The sequence below is a fragment of the Equus przewalskii genome, chromosome 18, assembly GCF_037783145.1.
Source record: "Equus przewalskii isolate Varuska chromosome 18, EquPr2, whole genome shotgun sequence".
NCBI lineage: Eukaryota > Metazoa > Chordata > Mammalia > Perissodactyla > Equidae > Equus > Equus przewalskii.
The window spans coordinates 49,668,946-49,692,436 of NC_091848.1; the positions used below are offsets into that span (position 1 = coordinate 49,668,946).

Genomic DNA, 23,491 nt, shown 5'->3' on the forward strand with positions numbered 1-23,491 from the left:
GTGCTAGGTACAAAGCATAAAAAAGATAAGATTAGTTCTAGTTCTGAGGAGCTTCCTATCTACTGGGAGAAACATTTAATGCTCGTCCAGGCTATGTACAGTCATGCACCACTTAGTGACAGGGGTACATTCTGAGACGTGAGTCGGTAGGCAATTTCATCATTGTACGAACATCATAGAGTCATAGAGCACTTACACAAACCTAGATGGTATAGCCTACTACACACCTAGGCTACAGGGTACTAATCTTATGGGACCACCATTGTATATGCATCCTGTCATCGACCAAAACATCATTATAGAGCACATGACTGTAAATGCCTTTTTATATGCATTATTTTGTTTGATTTTTATAATGACCCTGTGGGTTGTATTTTATTATCACCATTTTAGAGATAAGGAAATGTCACAACTGGAGAAGAGCTCCATTCTCCTGGCTCCAAATTCTTTACCAATTCAAATTCCATGCTCCCTTCCCTATACCACACTAACTCTTTATAATAGGCCTACATTTGTTATGTTATCTTATTTTCATGAAAAAGTAGTTGCTGTCCTGGGGACTTGCAATCACTTATATCGATATTAATATTAAAAATAGATCTCTGAATTGTATGCCCACACTAACACCAATGGGGTCCTCAAAAGCTATACTTTTGATTTCTGATTACACTGAAGATTCTATTTTGAAAAATGAAGTATACCAAGCCTGAGACTTACTCTATAAATCTGTCCGTTCATTCCCTAATTCATATCAAAGTGCTGCTTCCTTTTCATCAGTCTCATTCTCCTGGGAAGTACCAAGGGTTTCCTGGACCAATCAATAAGGCTGATCTTTTCAAATTAAATTATTCTTCTCTTAATTAGTTCGGGTAAAAAATGATTTAAGCCAATGAAAAATGTGGATATGTCTATTTTCTTAGGGAATTATAGTAAATTGAGTTTCATCTACCTAAATTACTTATGTCAAGTGATGACTGTTTCCCATTCTAGCATATTTTTTATTCCCCTTTCAAAGTGATATTCTTAGATATATGTTACCAGAAAGTAGATATAATGTAAATATTTATTTTGTTCCTTGAAAGGTATTAAGGAGGCTTGAACTTTTGCCAAGTTTTATGTGGCATTCCCATAAACTGTTAACTCTGATATTTGGTATCTACAGTATGAACTCTGATATTTGGTATCTATAGTATGAACTCTGATATTTGGTATGGACAGATTTAATCTTTCATGGCTTTATCCCTTAGACTTACCTCTCTCCCCATTGGCCAGAGTTACTTGCATATAATTTCTCTCACAAGTTCTCTGGTGGCAAAAGTTTTGTGTAAGAACTGTGTGGAGTTCCCTCCATGTTATCTAACCTCTAGTAGGATTCCCCTTACTTTATTTCTTTCCTGAAAGGCACTATAGCTCTAATGGCTGTATCAGAACAAATTAAGAGCTGGGAATGACCCTATTTGACCAAAGTAGAGGTGTTTAAAAGGTATTAAAAGTGATTAAATACTCCATCCACTTGGCCACGCAGGTTCCAATAAACTTCTAGAAATGAACCAGTAAGTATTATTTATGAGAATATATGACTGTACTTCATGGTCAGTTATTTTTCTGTATTTTCGTATCAAACAAGAAAAAGAAGACTGGATTTTAACTGTTTGAGTGGACTTACAGCTCCCTTAGCTACTTTACGCCAATGTCTCTAACAAGTTCAGAAGAGGACTGGAGGAGAACTTGGGTGTCATAGCATTGGTTTCCTTTCTTGATCATATTCTGTTCACTTTTTTTATGAGTAACCTGGATAAAAAACAAGCATGTTTGAATTCCTAGTTGACTATGGGTTAGGAGGAATATCTTCTATCAAGCGTAACAGAAACAGGATGTGAAAGAGTTGAAGTCCAAAAGATAAACGTAACATAGATAATGTAAAGACTTGTATTTAAATTTATAAAATCTATTGTGTTAGTATAGACTGGGCAGACTTACATAAAACAGCATAGATGTTTTAATTGACTACAAGCTTAGTATAAGCAGATAGTGTGACAGGATTGCTCAAAATGTTTATGCAACTTAGTACGCAGAACAAGATGGTGATAGTAACAATACACCATGTCCTACATACACCATGTCTGGAGGGCAGTGTTCAGGTGGGGATGCTTTAGGAGAAAGACGGATTTGCTAGCTTACAGGAAAGTAACTGTCTGTTGGAGGTATTGATGGAATTGAGCATTATTCCATGGAGGAGAGAAGACTTAGGGCCTGAGTGAAAATGTAAAAGACTGTCATATGATAGTTGGAATGCCAGAGGGCAGAACTTGGATGGCTGGATAGAGGTAGAAGACAGAGCTAGCTCAGCATGAGAGTGTTAGGCTGTTTTGGCAGGGCAGAGACACACAGGTAGCCATTTTTCCATTGGTGTTTAGTATAAGTGTATTCAGAGAAGTCAAGCAGCAGGACATTGCACAGCCCCCTACTGTCATCTTTGACTCAGTGTTTCCATGACTGGGATATTCTAGAGAATGGAAACAAACAGCCCAGTTTGTTCCATGGGATACACCTGGGCTCTACTGAGCTTTCCTTGCTGGGTGTACTTCGTACTTGCTCCTCGAAGAGTGGGTTTTCCACCACCAAATTCAGAGCTTCCTTACTGGACATAGTTTGAGGACAACACATATCAGGGGTGTTTGATCACTCACATAGCTTCCTTTGGTTGCATGGCGGTCTCTGGTCCAGTCAGCAGGTTTAATGTCCAGAATAGTAAATCCAGTGTGTCCAGCACAGCAAATTTAGGTTCTCCAGACACACATGGTACAAGGTATAGAAACCCAGAGAGGGCCATGAGTGTGGATGAGATTAATGAAGTTCACGCTCTTCAGCAGTGGAAAGCTCTCCCATCAAAGATGAGGAAAGTTTTGTCCCTGGAAGAATCTGGATTGTAGAAGAAGTTATTACTCTGGGAAGAATTTCAGCTGGGTGATTTCTAAGATCCCTTTCAATTTAAAGATTTTGTAAGTCTATAATTCTTGGGATCTTAAATATTGTTTACCTATATAAAATAGGCAAGTTAATATATAGCTATATTACTTGGTTGTAGGCAACAGACATTACTGATTTTCTTTAGCTTTGAATTCTTTAGCTTTAGTAGAGAATACCTCTCAGATTTATACAGGCATTAAATCTCTGCACATTAGGACTAAAGAAGGACATAAAATGGCCAAGTCTGAAAGCTCTTTAAGGGAGACAGAGCCAATGTGTCTGTCTGAAGATCTCCAGTCTTCATTAACACTGCTTTACCGTTAACCCATAACACTGACAGGAGCCCAAGTGACGTGGAATTGGAGTCAGCCTGCTTTCATAGGAACAGCATGATCCTTTGTCAGTTATTCAGGGTGCTAAGTTATGGTCTGCTGTTGAATACTCTGCAGCACTAAGCTCCTGAGGCAGTCTTTTCACTTTTTAGGAATGTTCCCCACCCCGTCACATCTCACCCACCTGGACAGACTAATAATGTTTTAAAAGCATCTCTTGGGGCTGGCTCCACGGCCGAGTGGTTAAGTTCGCACGCTCTGCTGCGGCGGCCCAGGGTTCAGATCCAGGGCGCGGACATGGCACTGCTCATCAGGCCACGTTGAGGAAGTGTCCCACATCCCACAACTAGAAGGACCTGCAACTAAGATATACAACTATGTTGGGGGAGGTTTGGGAAGATAAAACAGAAAAAAAAAAAGAAGATTGGCAACAGTTGTTAGCTCAGGTGCCAATCTTTAAAAAAAAAAACAAAAGCATCTCTTGTGCAAACTGTGCATCTTATGTATCCTTTCACAAGTTTGGATGATCTTAAATTATTTAATCCTTCAATATAGGAAAGTAGTTGAAAGCAAAATTTGGATCAGCCAAACTGGCTCTGAGTTTTGATTTTGTCGTTTACTAGCTGTGGACCTACCACAAAGCCTGACTCCTCCACTGTGCACTGCGAATGCCTCTGCACCTTAGAGTTGTTGTGGGGATTAAAATAAAAATGTTTTATTTTAAATATAAAAATGCTCAGCACAGTTCCCAACACGTTTGTGAACAAACAGTAGTTGTCGTTATACAAATGAATAATAAGCAACAGGTAGAATGACCACCCTGTGTGAGGCAATCTTGTAGGCATTCAGGAGTCAGTGCAAGCAATGAGAAAAAATTCCTGCCCTATGGAGCTTGCATTCTAGCTGGGAGAAAGAAAATTAGTAAATAAATAAATAAATAAAAATAATGGTTAAATCTAAGTACTATGAAGAGAAACAAACTAGCGCAAGAAATAGAGATTTATGGGGAGATTGGCTGACTATTAGATAGGAAACCAAGGAACAAAGTTAGTTTTAAATGAATAACTTGAGCAGAGAGCTGAATAAACTTAGTGAGTGAATGTGTCGTCTATCCCTGCGTAACAGATCACCCCCAAATTTAGTGGCCTAATAAAGTAACCATTTATTATCCCTCAGTTTCTGTGGATCAGTAGTTTGCGAGTGGCTCTGTAGGGTGGTTTGTTTTGGGATTTCTCGTGAAGTCGCTGTGAGGTTTTGGCTGGGGCTGCTGATGGCTTGATGGGAGCTAGAGGACATGCCTCCAAGGTGGCTGATCCTCATGGCTGACAGGTCGGTTCTTCGTTACAAGGGCCACTGTACAGGGCTACCTGAGTATTTTCATGGCACAGGGACTGGCTTCTCCCAAAGTTTGCAATTCAAGAGAACAAAGTAGAAACTGCAATCCTTTAGGACCTAGCCTCAAAAGTCACATACCACCACTTCTGGATTCGTTTGGTCACACAGGCCAGCCTGGATTCAGTGTAGGAGGGCAGTACACAAAGGCATGAATATCAGGAGGCAGGAACCATTAGAGGACATCCTGGAGGGTGGGTCCCACAGTGAGTCACGCAAGAATTTTGTGGGCAGATGTTTCCAGGAAGAGAAGATCAGGTACAGGCAGGGGGAAAGGCTAGTATAGCTGAGCACAGTGCCTGGGAAGAGGTGAGAGAGGTAGGCGCAGATCCTATAGGGCCTTGAGCAGCCTGGCAAGAAGTGCTTGTATTGAGAATGTAAAGACTTTTGAGAGGAGTGGCATTACTTGATTTATGTTTTTAAACGATGACTTTGGCTGCTGAGTGGAGAGTTGATTTTATGGGGGAAAGAGGGAGGAAGGGAGATTAGGGAGGATACCATTACTGTGTTCTGGGTGAGAAGTTTTAGTGGCTGGAGCTGGGGTGGGAGTGGTGGAAGAAATGAGAAGTGTTCAGATTACAGATGGATTGTAAAGAGAGAGCCAACAAGACTTGCTGATGCATTGGATGTGAGGTGGAGAGAAAATTGGGAGCCATGAATGCCTTTTGAGTTTTCTCCCTGAGCAAAAACTTGGGAATGATAGGAGAGGTCCAGATGTGGGGGTTAGGAGTAACGGTGAAGGAGTTCTCTCCGCTCGTGCTCGACCTACCAAGTTTGAGAGTCCATTTGACGTCCAGGTCTAGCTGTCAACATTATACTAGCCAGAAAATTCTTGATCGTGCCTCATTACGTGTTTTGATGAATAATTAAAGACTTTAACTATGTTCAGTATGACTAAGCCAGGTAAACTCTCGTAATTAAAAAAAAAATGGCTATGATTGTGAATACTACAATGTAGTTTTGATCCATAACCATGGGCTAGTTTTTTCTGTGTAAATAAAAATTCAGTTCCATAGTTTTATTTACTTGTAGTCTGTTTTTTCAATTTAAAATATTGTATTTTATGTAAGCCAAAATATTTTAGACAAATTTTCTAAGTGTAGATATTAAATGCTAATAAAAATTTAAATTTTTGCACGTGGTTCTGATCAAAATACTCACTTGAAATGCTGCATTGTGCTATACTCTCCACTTCTGCAACATAAAACCTTAAAAATTACTCAATATTTTCTCATATTTTTATTTCTCTTGAGAGGGAGGAGTTCTAGTTTGCTCCTAAAGTAGTAAAATTAATAAAAATTCAAACAATACAGAGTTAGATATTGAAAAAAATCAAATAACTAAAAGCCCCCTTTACCACTTGTCATTCCCTCTGTGCTCTCGCAATCCGTAATCTCCCCAAAGGAGAACCTCCACTAGAAGTTTAATAAATGCCCTTCCAGATTGTCTTCTGCACATTGAGACGCACGCACACGTGCACACACACACACACACACACACAGTTCGTTTTTAAAACATAAAATTGTGTACAGCTTGCTCTTTTCACTTACAGATTATCTCTTGGAGGTCTTTGTCTGTCGTTGTTAAATCTATTGTATAATACTCTGGCTTATTTACCTATTTCTTTGTTAATGTATATTTAGAATTTTGGGGGTTATTGTTACAATGCTAAACTTGATATGCTTGGGCGTCATTGGACATATGTATATTTATTCTCTTATGCAATTATTTCTGTAGAACAGATTATAGAAGTAAATTTCTGGGTTAAAAGATAAGTACAGTATTAATTTTGATGGATGTTTGTTAATTTACCCTCCAAGAAGTAGACACCACTTTATTTGTACGTTGACAGTGTGTAAGCCTGGGCCTTTGTCTTGTTCCAAATCCACACTTGTTATTAATGGTATTTTCTTATTTCATTTTTGCCATTCTAAGGAGCAAACTGGTATATTGTTTCAGTTCTCATTTCTCTCAATACTTTTCATTGACTTTATGTGTTTTAAGCTCTTTTAGAAAGCAAATATTCAATAAGTTGTTTTATGTAGAAAGTGGACAGAAGCAAAATATTTGAGTACAATTTCACTGATGGAAAAGAGTAGGAGGTAGAAGATAAACTATGTGGGGAAGAGTGGAGGCCTAACATGTGGCAGGTGAGGCGGAGTTTACAGAGAAGGCAGAAACAGTGTGGAGGTCGAGGCTGCAGCACAGGATTTGGGCAGAGGTAAGGGAAATGCAAAGTGTGGGAGATGAGTTTGGAAAAAATTTTAACCGCTGAGGAACTGGAGGCCCAGTCCTCGAGGGGACGCTGTTCCCTTGCCCTCAGCTGCAAGGACTGAGGAATAGACAGCGCTGGATGAATTCTCTTCCTTGTCCTCCAGTGGCTGCATTACTCTGGCTCTTAAAGATATTTTTACCTTCGAGAGTCCACTAATAGGAAAAGATAGCTGTGTCAGGCTGGGAGAGGCTCCCGGTTATGGATGGAGATTTGACTGAAAATTCTTTCCTTTGTGAGAAGGGGCACCTTCATTACACTGGATTTGTAAAGGTACATATGTTTCTTAGTTAGCTTTCTTTAATCGTGAGCAATTGTAAAATTTAAATTGTCACCTGGTAGGCAGATCATCTGGGACCAGGTTATCTCAATGACACAAACTATGGAGAGAGCACATTTTTTTGGTCTTTGTTGTCTCAAATTAAGCACTAATGCAAAGCTGACACCTCTTGTGCCCTTTACTTTCTATAGCTGTGAACACATAGGCTGTAAAAACGCTCGGATAGTTTAACTCTTACCCTCTTTGAAGGGTTACCTCATTGTTCCAACAGTTTCTCCTTGATTTCATTTGGATTTTTTAAAAAATATGTTTAACATATCTAATGTGTTTAAGATATCTAATTTGTTGTTATTATTAGATAATAACACATATCGAGTACTTACTGTGAACCAGCATTATTCTATGTTCTTTAGCTCTATTGACACCTTTAATGCTCCTAACAGCCCTATGAGATACATGCCATTGTTATCATCCCCATTTACACATAAGGAAATGGAATCGCAGAAAATGAAGTAACTTTCCCAGTCCTCTTCTTCTAGTAAGGGGAAAACCAAGGCCTTTGATCCCGGCAGATGGACTCCAGGCAGACCGACTTAACACTTAATCATGAAGGTGTTCTGTCTAGTCTATCTGTATTGCCTCTGTTGAGATAATGGAAGAGAGTCTTAAACAAACTATAAACAGCCTCCAGCTAACAAACAGTTAAATTACATACGACCTGTTTGTATAGTGAAGAATTTGCATGCCTGCTCATATTGCTTAAAAGTCAGAACATATAAAGGCAATTCTAGATCATGCTGTCATTCAAAAGCCATAGCGAGTAGCACAGAATCCAGTGGTCAGCAAACCTTTTCTGTAAAGGGCCTAATAGTAAATATCTGGGCACATCCAGTCTCTTTCACATATTCTTAGTTTTCCTTTATTATTATTATTTTAATGTATAATCTTATATTTACTATTTGTGTTATTATTATTATTATTATTACTATCTTTTAGAAATGAAAAACCAAAAACAAGCCGCTGGCCCAGTTTGGCCCGTGGGATCCTTGGCGTAGACTCCATGGGGCATGTAGATTTAGACTCTCCCCTCTACCTGAGCAAATGCCGCTTTTTGAGTCTTAAGGCATTTTGGCTTCAGGAGATGTTCTACAGGTCTCCACCTACCTCTCACTGAAAATTCGATGCCTTCCCAAACATTGAGGATATCAGAGGCGGTGAGCTCCTGAGTCTATGGGTGTATGAGGCAAACGCTGTAGAATGAGGTGTCTGGAGCTTTGAGCATTTTCAAACGAAATAATGTTCTCGAATTTTTCTCTCCATGATGATTTAAACCAACAAGTAAAATCCTGGGTTCCAGGAGTCCTCTCTAACAGATACACACTGTTTCAGCTGCATTTAGAGAACTTCTGTTCTACAGAGCTTTTCTCATCCATATTTTGCTTTATAAACTTTGAAATTTACTGAGTTACACACACACACATATATCTTTTTTCTATTTCCTTGATTATTCTAGAGCGTCTTTGCTCTCACTAAAACAGAGGACCTTGAAAACAGGCTTCTTCATCAGTAAAGTAGAAAATGTGCTTTGGGAGTTTAAAATGCTGTGTTAACGTGTAGTTTCTGAGCGTTTCAGTGAGGGATAATTGGGGACTGGAAGAAGCGGTTTATCTGTTGTCAGTGATGATCTGGGTGAGAGGGCTGTGTGTATTAACCAGAAACTTTGGTAATGGAGCAGTTGCATAGAAAATTTTCTTTTTCAGAAATTAGCTATTTTATATGTGTAAGTGAACATTTGTGTGGGCAGAGATTTTCTTCTCTCTCTCCTGAAGTTTCCTGACAAAAGCAAAATTGCTAAGTATTAAAAGGCAAGGAATTTCTTCTTAGGTGTAAAGTTTGCTGATTTACCAGGTGGATACAACTTACTTGATGAATCTTTCTTAATAATTACATGTCTCTGGAGTATATAGTCTTTCTAAAGAATATTCTCATATTATGTACTTTAAAATGGTAATCTGACTTGATTATGTTCTTTTATTTCTTTTCTTCCCAGAAAGTATCTGTATGTCACATCTTCTTTCAAAGGAGTATTTAAAAATGAAGTTAAAAAGGCAGAAGAAGCAGTAAAGATTGGTGTGTAATGACCTGTGGCCTACATCGTTATTGTTCATTCATTCAGTAGACATTAATTAAGCACTTGTTCTGAGATATACACTGCTCTAGGCGTTGTAGGAATGACCACAATTAATCAAATGCAATTCCTGCCTCTAAGGAATTTCACAACACATATTTTCCATCTCTGGTTTTGTTTAATTAAGGTGTTATTTATTATTATAAGTATGACCCAAGTTCCAAGTACACACTTGGAATTAGATTGATATATATTAGAAACTCTGGTTGTCATGATGCCGTTAGATCACTTTAGAGACTAGCATGGCATTCACTTTAAGAAGGAATGTTCTCCATGTTCACTCCTCCCACAGCAGGAACAAAGCCGTCCTTTCCCAGTGATTCAGGAGTGAGGAGTAGCTCTACATCCATAGTTCATGGATTCTAGAGAGTTTTCAGTCAGCCGAACATTCCATTATGACTTGTGAACTTGTCTGTGTATATTTATAAGTTGCCATGCCTAAGAGGAAGCCCAGTGTGGCTACACAGACTTGGAATGCAAGAACTTTGGAAGAAATATAGCATTTTCTGAGAGTATTGTCTGTAAGCCGTTCTCACTGGTCCTGGCTGTAGAGATATAGAATGCTCTCTTAAAATTGCTTGAAAGAATCTCACTGTGTTATAATTATCTTGCTCCTGCTTCTAGCTGAGCTCATACTGAAAGAAGCACAAATTGAAGCAAAGCAGCCTGACAGAACAACTTTGTCTTCTCCTGCCAAGGTATGGCGCACAGAGTAGTCTTCTTAAATGGTAAACAGTGTCATTTCCTCTCCCCTGTACACAGTTGTCTCATATCATTTACTTCCTAAACTTTTAGACACAGACAAGCTCAGAAGATTAAGTTGATTTTGGCACAGGTAAACACAATAGATGAGTGCAGAGGAAGGAGAAGGAAATTCAGCAAGTAGGGGAAGGCTGAGGCGGAGAGCAGAGATGAATAGAACGTGGAGTGAATTTGGAACAGTGGGGAAGAGCGTCACAACTCATTTCTTTAAAACGGAAAGAAAAATAATATGAGAAAAGGAGGAAATAATGAAAATCTAGCAGGAAAAACTAGCCCATCAAGTCTCCTTGAAAATATCCTTTCAAATGATAGCTCCCCATGGACTCAAATAAATGGGGAGAGCAAGGAGAAGACTAATAAGCAATCCTTCTTTCTAGTGCTAAGAATTATGTACTATAATTATGAATATTAATAACAATGCTTCCAGCTTACAAAGCTCTTTTTTTATGAGTTGCTCCACACAGTTCGTAAACATTCTCTGTAATCCTTGCAGTATGCCCATGAGTAAGATAGGTTATAAAGAACTATTATTATTAATTATAATGCATGGCAACCATGGGAAAAAAATGTTGCTGTGGGACATGTATGGTAAGTTTGCTAACTTTTACCACAAGTATGGTACAAAGCTTTCTGCCACAGTGAATCGTTAAGCAACACGTTTATTTGTTTGCATACAAAGGGATAAGTAAGTATATGGAGAAATAAATGCTTCACTTCACTTTTCCTGTATCCTCTTCTACAGACTCAGTAAATGAATCTTTTTGGTGATTAGCCCTTAAACTTTCGAGGACCAGGGCCATGTCTGATAAAGAGCTCTCATATCTGACGTCATGAATAGGGGATGAAATCCAAGAGTAGTGCGTGGTAATGTCCCAAAGCTATCTCTAGCTTTCCCCAAAGTCTCTTACTTTTCTCTTTCTGCTTATTTTTTAAGTTAAATGTAGACCTATCTTATGTTATCGATTTTTAAAGAAAAGTTTAAGCTTTTTAAATTTTGCCTCTAAGAAATCAACTTCCTTGGTTTTCTGTATTTGATAGGAAGAGAAGCAGACTCTTTCTAATGGGTCAGGACCTTGCTTTCTTCTTTCTTTGGCCAGTTTTACCTCTCTCCGCCTCTTTGCTCTGTGCTCTGAGCACCTTGACAAGGAGGGCGGGGAAGTCTTTGACTGGCGTGCTTTGTTGCTCTGATGCACACTGGTTTCTTTAACTCAGAGAAAAGAGCAAAGCAGAATGACCTCAGCTTTTGACCTCTTAAATTCCTCTAGGCAATCGAGTGGTTGAATGTGAAGTGAAATACTTACCAACCATTTACCATTTTCTTTTACTTTAAAATCAGTGAAAATAATGTTTAGTCCCAGTGGTATACCCATCAAATGAGATGCCCAGCCTTCACATCAGGTGGATGGAGCACATTAAAAGTCTCTTCTTATTTGTGAAATAATAATAATGCATTATTATTTTTCTGCCTGGTTAGAGGGAATATACTACAGATAGAATAGTGAATGAGTACATCAAATTGAAAAAGATAAGGAAGACAGGTGGGCAGTGGCATTGAGGCCCTCTGAAAGGGAGAAAGCCTAGGGACAAGATATCTATAAAGGGAAAGTTTGGGGAGTATTAGTTAGGAGTATCTGGAACTTGATATAAACAAGACATTTTTTTTTAGCTACTGACAAAATTTTTTAATTACAGATTTTTTTCCTGAAAGAAGTCTTAGTGATTGATCACATGATTCAGCATTTTCTGTTGTCACAGACAAAAGCCAGCATCTAGGTACACTGAACGACTTTCCCAAACTTTCACATAGTTTGTGCGAAAGCTATCGTGACGTTACAGGGAGCAGTGGCTCCTTCTCTAAAAGGCAGAGGACGTTGGAATATGTGCAAAAACAGAACCAGGGGCTGGGATTTGATTTGTCTGCTTAGCTACTGGAACTTAATCGTTTATCAGGTATTGATTGAGTATCTATCTGGTGGAATTGCCTCAGGCAATGTGAACCCTCACTGCTACCCTTGTGAAACATTTGGACAATGGATGATAAATACCAGCTCAGCTTTTGTTAATTTAACGGCATTATGTTCTCTCCTATCAAATGTACTTCTCCAGGGAACAGATGTGTTACAGAAAGCTTTGGAAGATGTAGAGGCAAAGCATAAGGTTCTTAAAGAGAAACAGAGGTAAGATTTTCTGTGTGCCAGAATGCTCTGCACTATGTTAAACAAGTTTTGATTTCTGAGTAGGCAGATTTGGTGGTTATTGTGACAGTTTCTCTTTCTCAGCCTGTGACATCTTATGATATTAAGCATAATATGGTCAAAATCCCCCAATGGACATAATCAATGTAAAGTATTTATAGATATATATTTGCATGTACACATACGTTCAACTAATGTTAAAACTTCTGAACACAGAGTAACAAATTACTTCAGTGTCTGATTGGATGAAGAAGTGAACTGCCCAGGGATTCAGCTGACAATTTCACTTTCCTTGTTTCCTTTGCCATTTAAACTCTGGAGTGTTGGTCCCAGTTTCTTCCCTCTTCTAGTACTGCTTAAAATTTGAGATAGAAAATGTTTCAAGTAAATGTATCAATTATACATGGTTAGAATAAAAATAGCAAGCCTATATTGCAAAACCGTTATTTACGTTTGTCAGGGTAACTTGCTCTACAGCTCAGATGTTAAACAAGTTAAACTGAAAATAACTGCTGTTGTCCAAGTGAGGTCAGACTTTGAGAACTGTGACAACTTTGAGAAACAAGTTTCCTGGGAAGTATTACTAGTCTTCAGCGTTATTTTTTGTGAACCATGAAGTGCTATATAACCATAACTTTCCTCAAAACTTAAATTTGAAATGTTAATTATTCACTTATAAAAATGTTAAGTAAATGTCATAGAAATCTTCACTGAAAAGCAAAGGCTTCTTCAGAAAGAAAAAGCTGGTAGTCACAATGATATGCATGAAAGGTGACCAACCTGTATGTTATTAATAATAATACCAGTTGGTGTGAACTTGTTTTTCTAGCAAAATGCTTTTTTTTTTTTTTTTGTAATCTGAAGACAGTCAGTATGCCACTTAATATCGCAGGGTGATTATGTTGTATCCTGTTAACACCTTCTTTTGGAGTCCCTTTAATAGTCAGTCTTCTTTTTTGTTGGAAAGTGGGGATCTAATTATTGAGTAGATGTTTTTAATGTTTGATTCATATATATTTAACCCTACATGTACATTCGTTTAAAAATATGTATTAACCAACGTCAATACCTTCCTTAGAAAGTCTGATGTACTCTGTGTATCCCATCCACGTTGGAGGACTGAGAGAACTTTCTCATTGTCCTTTAATGATGGGTATATTTAATCAGTGCAGTAAGAACATTATGTCAGTTGTAATAGCACATGGTCATGAATTTGAAAAGAGAAAGCTGTTTCTGTGGAATGGGGGAACTACAAGATGGTGGAGTGGAAGAATTACGTTTGATACCATTCTTGGTTGGGAAATGAAAATAGCATTTGCTAAGCACCTAATCTGGTCCCAGTTTACATTTAACATTATCTCTGTTAGTCCTCATAGCATCCCAAGTGGCTAGGGGGGTATAATTCCAGATGAGAGAGAAAGTTGAATTGACTCATCCATAGTCACATGGTTATTTCAAAGATGGGCTCATAGTTGAAGCCAGGTCCATCTTTCTGGTTCTTACATCCAGGTGCTTTTCATAGCTCCAAGAAGCCTCCTGTTACTGTGTTTTTTTCTGTCATATTCTGCTATTTTTACACATAAAACATAGTGTAATAGCACAGAGTCAGAAAAACAGGAGCTCGTTATCTGTTTTCCTTGTAAACTTGCTGTATTGACTTTGATTTATGTATGATTTTGGAAAAAGAGAGCTAAAAGGGAAAAAGGGAGCTAAAGAATATTTTTTGGTACATTCTGATCTATGTAAGACATTAGGAGGCTTGAGAACATGCTGAAAGATAGAAATCACATCCAGTGTCAGAAATACCTAAATTTTAAAATAGTCAAATCATCATTTTTCAAAAACCCTGCAGTATACATATTGGACCAGTTAACATTTTGTAACTCTTTTGGTCTTTTCTAGTTCTTTTACACTTGTTTTATATCAAGCAATGCTTGTATTTGACTGGTAGAGTTATTGGCCATTGGGTTCATGCAAAAATACTTTGCTATATGGAAATACTAGACGTACCCACTAGGTTTTGCAAAATACCTGGATATTTTATGTATAGTTCTTTTGATGTTTACCTTCTGAGTTTAACTATTATCAGTTTGTAAACTGTATATTTTTATTTCATAAAAACTTTCTTTAACTTTTCTAAATATAATGCTAGAGAATTAAAAAAAGCGAGGACACTCTCCCTGTTCTTTGGAGTGAACATAGAAAACCGAAGCCAAGCTGGGGTTTTCATCTACAGTAATAACCGCCTGATCAAAATGCATGAGAAAGTGGGCCCACAGCTGAAACTGAAGTCCTTGTAAGTATGCTCCTGTTTTCAGAGGCACAGGCAGGACGCAGGGGTCGCAGTAAGATTCTGTCTCTGGAGCTCGATGAGTGATTAATCCTGATGGAAGCAGGTGTCATATCCTCCGTTCACCCTTCCCATCAATGTGCAGGCGTTCATCTGCCTAATTGATCATATCGGTGGAGCTGCATGCCTGTGCTAAGGAAAAGGCACACTTCGGGAAATTTGCTCAATGCATTTCCTGAGCAACTTGATGTTTCACCATTCTTTGTGCCATCTGCTTGGGTTGTTTTTATATTTTACCAATTTAAAAATAATACAAGCATAATAAAGAAATTTTAGAAAAGAAAAATCTGTAGTCTTGTCAAGCAACCCTGTTAACATTTTGTGCAGCCCCTGCACGTGTGAGTTCTTGCCAGTTACCTGCGTAAGTGTCTGTTATTAACACTCTCCAGCCTATTTGGATTCCAGACTAGTACATTCTGGTGCTTTCGCAATGGTCTGAAACTCCACAAGCTGCCTTCATGAATTGTGTTGAGTCCTGATGAGAGACCCCAGAAAAGCAGAGTCGGAAGGGATAACCATGCCCAGTAGGGTGGTTCAGGGGAACGTTGTTCATCTTGCTTCCTCACTCCCAAGGAATTAGCAATTCATTCGCTTGTTCCTTCAAGAAGCACTTACGTTGCAGTATCGTGCACCGGGCACTGTGCTAAGCTCTGCAGACAAGATAGTGAAGACCTACTGCCCTTTGCTGAGGAATGTGTAGTCCAGTCAAAGGGACGAGTATATAAATACACATACTTTATAATGTGTGGAAACAGCAAAAATGATCTTTTAAACATAAATCAGTTTACTCTCTTCCTTAAAACCCCAGTGCATGTAGAATAGCACCTGATCCCTGGTTACCATGGTCTTCCAGTGATCTGGCCTCTGCCAGGCTCTGTGAGTGCCCAGCCTATACCCACCCTCGCACTGGGTTCCCCTCACTACAGCGGGCTTCCTGTTTCTGCCTCAGGGTCTGGGCACTTGCCATTCCCTCTGCCTTGAAGCTTCTGTCCTCAGATCTTCTTACTGCTGGTCCAGCATGTCACTCAGGCACCAGTACTAAAGTCCCCTCCACAGGAAGGTCTTCCTGGACTAATTAAAATTAGCCCCTGCCATCACCCCCCTCTACCTTAGCTCTTTACATATTATAGCACCTGCTTCATTTTCCTCATACCACTTATCACCAGCTGAAATGATCTTGTTACACTTAATGCCTGTCACCCTTCAATAGAAGAGGAACCTCATAAACAAGGACCTTGTCTTTCCTGTTCATTACTGTATTCCTAGTTCTTGGAATAGGGCCAGATCCTGAGCATGAAGGAATGAATGAATGAATGTACATTAGAGGCAAGCATCATGCACAAAAAGAGCATTTAGGAGGGGCAGTAAACCAAACTGGGGGAAGTTAAGTCAGGCTTCCTGGAAGAAATGATGTCCAAACTTAGACTTACCGAATGAATGGTGAGGGGAGGGCAGGGTAAAAGGGGAAAGTGGCGAGAAACATGAGGGGCAGCAGCTCCACCCTGGGAAGGCTTGATTCGTGTGCCATGCTGGGGGCAGTGGGGAGCATCGGAAGAGCTAGACTCCAGATGCTCTTTCCTGTTTCCAGAAACAGGGCGTGTCACTAAGCAGAATGTCCCAGTTACATACGTCATGAGCTGCTAAAAATGTGAAAAGAAAATCGAGTTTATCCATCAGGCTAACAGGCAGATAATCAAGATTATCCCACTTTCTGGGATAGTCCATCCCTTACGTTCCCTTAGTAGAAGTCACTGAGCACCCCGTGGACCTCTGCAACGAGGAGGAGAGATCCAACCAGAGAGGTGAGATGAGGACGAAGAAAGGGACTCTCTGGCCAGTATCCAGAGGAACATGTCAGTTTATTGCAGCAAGGCGCCGTTGGTGATGTTTAAGGCTAAAAGGCCTTCTCTTCCCACCCAGCCTGACTCCCCGTGTATAAGTTTGGAAAAGGAGTCAAATTAATTCAGTAGTGATGTATTAAGAGATTTTGTATTATGGGACCAAATGCACCTGGGATTACCATAGATTTATGTAACAGAACAATTAAAAGTTAACTTGTTAACGTTTACACCGTCCAGCCCAAGTGAATGAATTTATTTTTTTAAAAATTGATTTCAGAAGATCAGGGTATATTTGCTTTTTCTTTTTTCTTAGCTAAATTTCACAAAATTTATGTGTGTATTTATACCCCCAGACTTGGTGCAGGTGTGGTTGGAATTGTTAATATACCCTTGGAAATCATGGAACCATCTCATAATAAGCAGGAATTTCTCAACGTCCTGGAGTATAATCATCTGCTAAAAGTCATGGGACAGTACTTGGTCCAGTACTGTAAGGACACTGGGATCAGTGAGTATTCAATAGTCATAGTAAGAGATACTTAACGGGGGATCAATTTGTGTGATTTGCTGGAATGATTGCATTGATTCAGGTAACCAGTAACCCAGAGCCCTTAAACAGCTCCTGCGTTAAGAAAGAAAGGAAAATGAGAAGGGGGCCAGTCACAGAATCTTTCCCAGAATAGTATGTGAAAAATAAAGCAGCAGATTACAAATTGCAAGGGGAGGGCAATCAGAGAGCACCATGAAGCGGCAGCTGATCCTGGAAGAAGGAGGCAGAAGTTTGCTTGAAATAAGCCAGGAAACCTCCAAGGACACTCGAAGATGCTACTGTGTGGAAGCGCATAGTCCCCCCTAGACCTGAGTAGCTCCCACGGCATTGTTATATCATGCCGTAGAATAATCATTGTTGATGTGTAAACCTTGTTTTGTATATTTAACAAGTCTTGAATATGTTAGTTCCAGAAATATTTTGATTGAAAATAACTGAAAATAATATGTTTGGAAACTTAAAGAGATAAACTTAGGTTATCTGTAAAATTTTACTTATTCAGATTACCTTACTCTCCAGAGATCCCTGAATGATGAGGTGTTATGCTGTGCATTCATTACCTAGACTTCCTTTGACTTAAGCAGGCGTAGGCCCTCATTTATGGAAGGAAATAGGCTGCTGTGTGTTTGTTCAATGATTTGCATGAAGTATGTATAATTCTTGCATATCAAAAATTATGTCTCTACCCTTGAGACAACTTAAAATCTTATTATTGCTCCACTTGAAGTTATAATTTTAGAATATTTTCTTTTATTTTGTATCTACTCTGCTCGGTCCTAAAATTGTCTCCTACCAGTCAAAGTGGAAAGAGTACAGAGACTCAGGAAAAACAAAAATAAAAGTGGGAATGAAGTGAGGGCACAGATTTCCCACCAAAGCTGGATTTTCATGTCGTGGTCTAAAACCTACTCAGAGGGTGGTCTGTGGACCAGCAGCATCAGCACCACCTGAGAGCTTGTTAGAAATGCACAATCTCAGGCCTCATTTAATACTGGATTAAAATCTGCACGTCAGCAAGATCTCCAGGTGATGTGTGTGCATGTTAAAGTTTGAGAAGTACCACTCTGAAGAGTGTATCCTTGTAATTTTTGCTTAGCATACACATAGTTTTTTCATGCATATTTTTTTCTCAGAGACATGTTTGAAGGTATCTTAAACATAGGAATGACTACATTGTTTGGCAGGGTTTGCCTGAAGGTGTAGAAACGTAAGAATACACAGAGTGAGAGAGAAATCAACATCTACTCCCTGGTCTTTAAACGTTAGCATGACATGGTACAAAAGGAAAACGTTCAGCATGTGAAAGTTGCGTAACTTCCCCCATTCTCCTCAGATTTTCTCTGAAATCTCTACTTTGTGTTGTTCATCTTTAGAATAAGTGCTTAAGTCCTCAGAAAGAGGCATTGGATTTACAGGTGTTAGGAATTATCTCATCCAGCCCACACTTACTCAGGAGAATCATACTCAGTCCAGTTTGTGGGGGGAGCTCTCCTGCCCCTTTGCCTGGCGTGTGGGTGCCCTTCCCACCATTGTACTTTCAACTCCAGGGTGTCACCTGCCAGCCTTCCCCCCATCTATGTAACTCCCTGTCTTATCTACCTAATTTTTTCAAAACTTTCTCAATGGATGTAATAAAATTCCAAACAAATAAGTTATATTTGTATTTTAATTATTACTGGTTAATAACATATTGTTTTCCTAATTCCATAATTGTCTATGAATTGATTTAGGGCTAGAAGATACTCTCACAAGGGGTGTTCCTCTAGAAGGAAGGCAGAGAGTGAAGGAAGGAGAGTGAGCATGTGTATTGCTTCACACATCTCACAACTTCATCCCCAAGACTTCATTATCGAACTGAATCAGGTGATCGAGGTCAGAATTGGGAGTCTCAGGAACTGTGCTGAGGAGATTGACTGGCAAGGTCTTTGCTTCTTCACTTGTACAGGAATAACCAAAGTTATGTAACGCTTGGCTAATACTCTGAAAGCCAGTATCACGGGGCACACAAATTTTAATGAAAAGTACTTGGGCAGATATTTTTGCCTTATAAATAAAAGATGCAATCTTTGTATTTGCTGTAAATCTGATCTGCTTCTATGGAAAATTGGGCCCTTATAAAAAATGAATCAGCAGAAAGGGAAATGGAGAGATAATGACTTTGTGTCATTTGTCAAATCTGCATTTACTTTTGGCACAGTTGGTGCTAAGAATCTCAGAAACATTTTTCTTGTCTCTGAGTCTGACCTCACCTCACTGTCTGCTACTGTGTTTTCTGAAGCTTTGTGCATCCTTACAGTAAAGCGGAAATATTAATCGTCAGCTTTTTGGAGTAGGGCGAGAAGGAGAAGGGAAAGAGAGAGAGAAACATCAACTGAGATTTGGGTTTGAACAGAAGTGATGATTGTAGAAATTTATTACTAAACTTCCAGAATGGATCAGAATATGGCTGGTGTGCTGAAACGAAATCTATAATGTAATGAGCATAACCTTTCCCAGCAGAACTCAAATCACAGAGCCTCAGGCTAGCAAGGGTGCTGAAAATAATTTAATCCAGTCACCCCTCTGGTGCTTTAATCCCCTCTACCGCATCCACCCCCGCCCCAGGCAAGTGGACTGCCATGTTAACCCCAAGTGAGGGCCTCCCAGGGAGGAAAAATTGCTACTTCTTGAGGCAGCCTGTGAATCTCTGTACAACTCTATTAGAAAATATATTTTCATATTAATCAAATCTATTTCTCACATGTTCTTTCACTCATTCACCTGTGCTAGGCAGGCAGTGTTTTAGGACTAACAAATCAGATGTGATCCATCCTCTGTGGGAATTTACAGTCTAGCAGGGCTAACAAGTTTAACAATTAGAAGTAGGATTGGTGCCCAACGGAGAAGAATGAGGCTGCAGCAGCCAGTGATCAGGAGCTCAGAGTCTGGCTGCCGGAGACACGGCCTCTCTGAAGAAGTGATATTTCCTGAAGGATGAGGAGGTGTTAGCCAGGCCAGTGTAATGCTTCCCCCTTGGGCGATGAAGGATTGGCCTAAGGCCTTTCCAAATGACAGCCCTGCTGATATTTGAAGACACGCTTTCTCTCTCCCTCCAGTCTCATTTTTCCCTAACATCCAAGTTCTTTTGCGCTTCTTCATTTGACATGTCATTAAATATATTCACCATTTTAACCTTATACTGTATAAAGTGTATCACCTAGAAACAAAAATGCCATATCAAACTCAAATAGCCTTGAATCAAATGAGATAATCATCTCTTTAAGTTATTATAATTCTGAGACAGCCTAATATATTGACTCTCAGTAAGCACATGATTGACCCTCAGGGTTTTTATTATCAATTAAAATTCTTAACAAAATTTTTAATCTGTATTCTTATTAAGGCTTACCTCTCATATTTTTCCAGTAAATGTTTTTGGACCCTAGTATAGAATCATACTTACATTCCTATTAAATTTTATCACCTTATTAGGCCCATTCTTTCAGGTCGTCAGAACCTTTTGGGGAACCTAATGCTGACTTCCAATTAATGCACTGTTGTTCCAGAGATGTTATGTTTGGCCAATATTTTCTCTAAGATTTTGTGTAAATCCTGTTGACCAGGCCAGGGAAATCAAGCACATGGCCCTCCACTGATGACCTCCAGTGAGGTAGGTCGACACTGGGTGAGGACAGTTAATCACAAATCTTCCTAATTACGCCATCACTTAACTCCTGTCTACTTCTCAGTTTGTATATAATTTTGAAAGTGAGGGATAATATTTGTTAGATTAGTAATTCCTTTAAAAATATAGACACTGCTTTATGTCTTAGGCAGCTTGGGCTGCTGTCACAAAATACCATGAACTTGGCAGTTTGTGAACGACGTAAATGTATTTCTTACAGTTCTGGAGGCTGGAAGTCCAAGGTTAGGGTGCCAGTATGGTCCGGTTCTGGTGAGCCCCCTCTTCTGGTTTGCAGACCTACAGATGGTGACATCCTCTTGTTTCTTCATATGGTGTGAAGAGAGTGAGCTAGCTCTCTGTCTCTTCTTACCAGGGTACTAATCCCATTCATGAGGGCTCCACTTTCATGGCCTAATTACCTCCCGAAGGCACCACCTCCTAACAACATCACACCGGGAATTAGGTTTCAACATAAGAATTTGGGGGGGGACACAGATGTTCAGTTCATAACACTCTAGTAGCTGGATATAGCTAGCTGCTCACAACAAAATACTGTTTTCCTTTTGATGCACTTTAGTGTCTAAGATCTCAGGAAGGCACTACAAGAAAAATTAAATACTCCATTTCTCTTAGGGATGCACACTGAGTGAGGAGGCCTATGTAAATATTAAAAGGTAAGACTCTGAGACAAGTTTATATGAAGATGTAGGCCAAGAAGCAATTCATGTCTTTTTTTATTTAGTTTTTGACGTTACGGATTTTATGTATTTTATTTTGAAAATATTGTATTTTCAACATTATATCTCATGTTTTATTTTTAAATTTTTTATTATGGTGTTATGGGCTAAATTATATCTCCCCAGAAGTCATGTGTTCTAGTCCTAACCCCCAGGACCTCAGAATGTGATGGTATTTGGAGACAGGACCTTTAAAGAATTGAGGCCATTAGGGTGAGCTTAATCCAGTCTTACTCATGTGCTTATAAGATGAAATTTGGGCACACAAAGAGACACCAGGGGTGGGTGTGCACAGAGAAAAGAACATGTGAGGACACGGCAAGAAGGTGACCATCTGCAAGGCAAGGAGAGAGGCCTCACAAGAAACCGAACCTGCCAACACCTTGATCTTGGACTTCCAGACTTCCAGACTTCAGAACCGTGAGAAAATACATATCTGTCATTTAAGCCCCTCAGAGTGTGGTATTTTGTTATGCAGCCCTGGCAAACATATATAGATGGGAAATTGTAAATCAGGCACAATTAAAGAGAACATTGTAATGAAACCTATGAAGCCATCACCCAACCTCAACAATTATCAAGTCCTGGACAGACTGGTTTCATTTATACTCCTGCCTACTCCCCCGCAACTGCATTATGAAGGAAAGTCCAGACACCATATAATTATATTCATACATGTTTTAGCATGTATTTCTAAGAGAAAGAACTCTGTTTAAAAACATGATCACAGTACAAATAACACACCAAAGATAATCAATACTTCTTTAATACCATAAAAGATCTAGTCTATTGTTTAAATTTCTGATTATTTCCGTCTCACAGTATAACCCTAGCCCCTCCCCCCATCTGCATATTTCTCTTTTTCCTTGCAGTTTATTTGTACGAAAAACTGGGTCGCTTGCCTTGTAGTTTTCACACAATCTAAATTTTGCTCACTGCGGTACTGGGTGTAGTTTAACAGCTTCTTCCATTCTGTTAGTTTTTCTGTACAGTATTGGAATCTAGCAGTTTGACCGATTTCAGATATGGTTTTTTTCGTCAGGATGCTTCACAGGTGGTGGTGTGTTCTTCCATCAGGAGGCATAGACTATTCTATCGTCTCTCTTCTAATGATATTAACAGTTAATGGTCAATGCTGAGATCCCTTAGGAGTTCCAAAATCTTATACTCTAATTCTCTTATATTTTCATCATTTATCAGCTCTAATACTTCTATAAGGGAAAACTTCGTTTCGTCTCCCATTTGTTTCCCCATGGTGGTTGGTAATTTTACTGTTTGTGTGAAGCAGGAGTAGAACTCTGTACTGCTTAGCAAATTGCACTGGATAAAAACTTGATGTGAGAAGAACTAGAGATAAAATTAAAACATTAAAAACTGGTATAGACATTTTGCCTAACTGATTTATATGGCATAAATCAGTACTCTGTTTGAAATTGTTACTTCGTGCCAGCTCCCACCAAATAGCGGGATGGCTCAGGAGTTCCTTGGATTAACTTCTCTTTTTCAAAAATAATCACATACTTAGATTTTATCCATTTATACTGCTTTCACCTGATAATTGAAATTATCACCAGTGACGGCACTTACGCTTCCTTTCCTTTTCTGCCTGTACTTGTATTATATTCATGATAATGACATTTTTTTACATCTACAGTGAAGTTTCTTGCTAAAATGTCTCAGAGGATCTCACCTACCTTGCAGATAAAATACTCAGAAGCCTAGCACCCTTCTTTTGTCTGGGATTAAATATACTTTGATTCTTACAGTTTCAGTTTTCCCTGCCTGACCCAGAAGCAAGACCTCAAAGCACTCTTCGTTTTTACTCTGCTTATGTGTCCCTTAGTAAGAAGAGTAAGTTGTATTCAATGACTCTGAATTTAAAATGATGCAATCAAAATTAAACATAAGTTGTATTCACAAAAAAAAAAAATTAGAATCTTTAGACTTTTGAGAACATG

At 39.0% G+C, this 23,491-nt stretch overlaps 1 protein-coding gene across 1 annotated transcript in view; it reads left to right on the forward strand.

The window, feature by feature from the left end:
* Positions 1–23,491, forward strand: part of MORC1 (MORC family CW-type zinc finger 1) — a 168,081-nt gene that overhangs the window by 52,901 nt on the left and 91,689 nt on the right. The window contains exons 10-14 of the mRNA XM_070582769.1: positions 9,297–9,376; positions 10,059–10,132; positions 12,303–12,373; positions 14,544–14,687; positions 16,936–17,090. Of these exons, the coding sequence (XP_070438870.1) occupies positions 9,297–9,376; positions 10,059–10,132; positions 12,303–12,373; positions 14,544–14,687; positions 16,936–17,090 (524 nt within the window). The remainder of the gene's footprint in view (positions 1–9,296; positions 9,377–10,058; positions 10,133–12,302; positions 12,374–14,543; positions 14,688–16,935; positions 17,091–23,491) is intronic.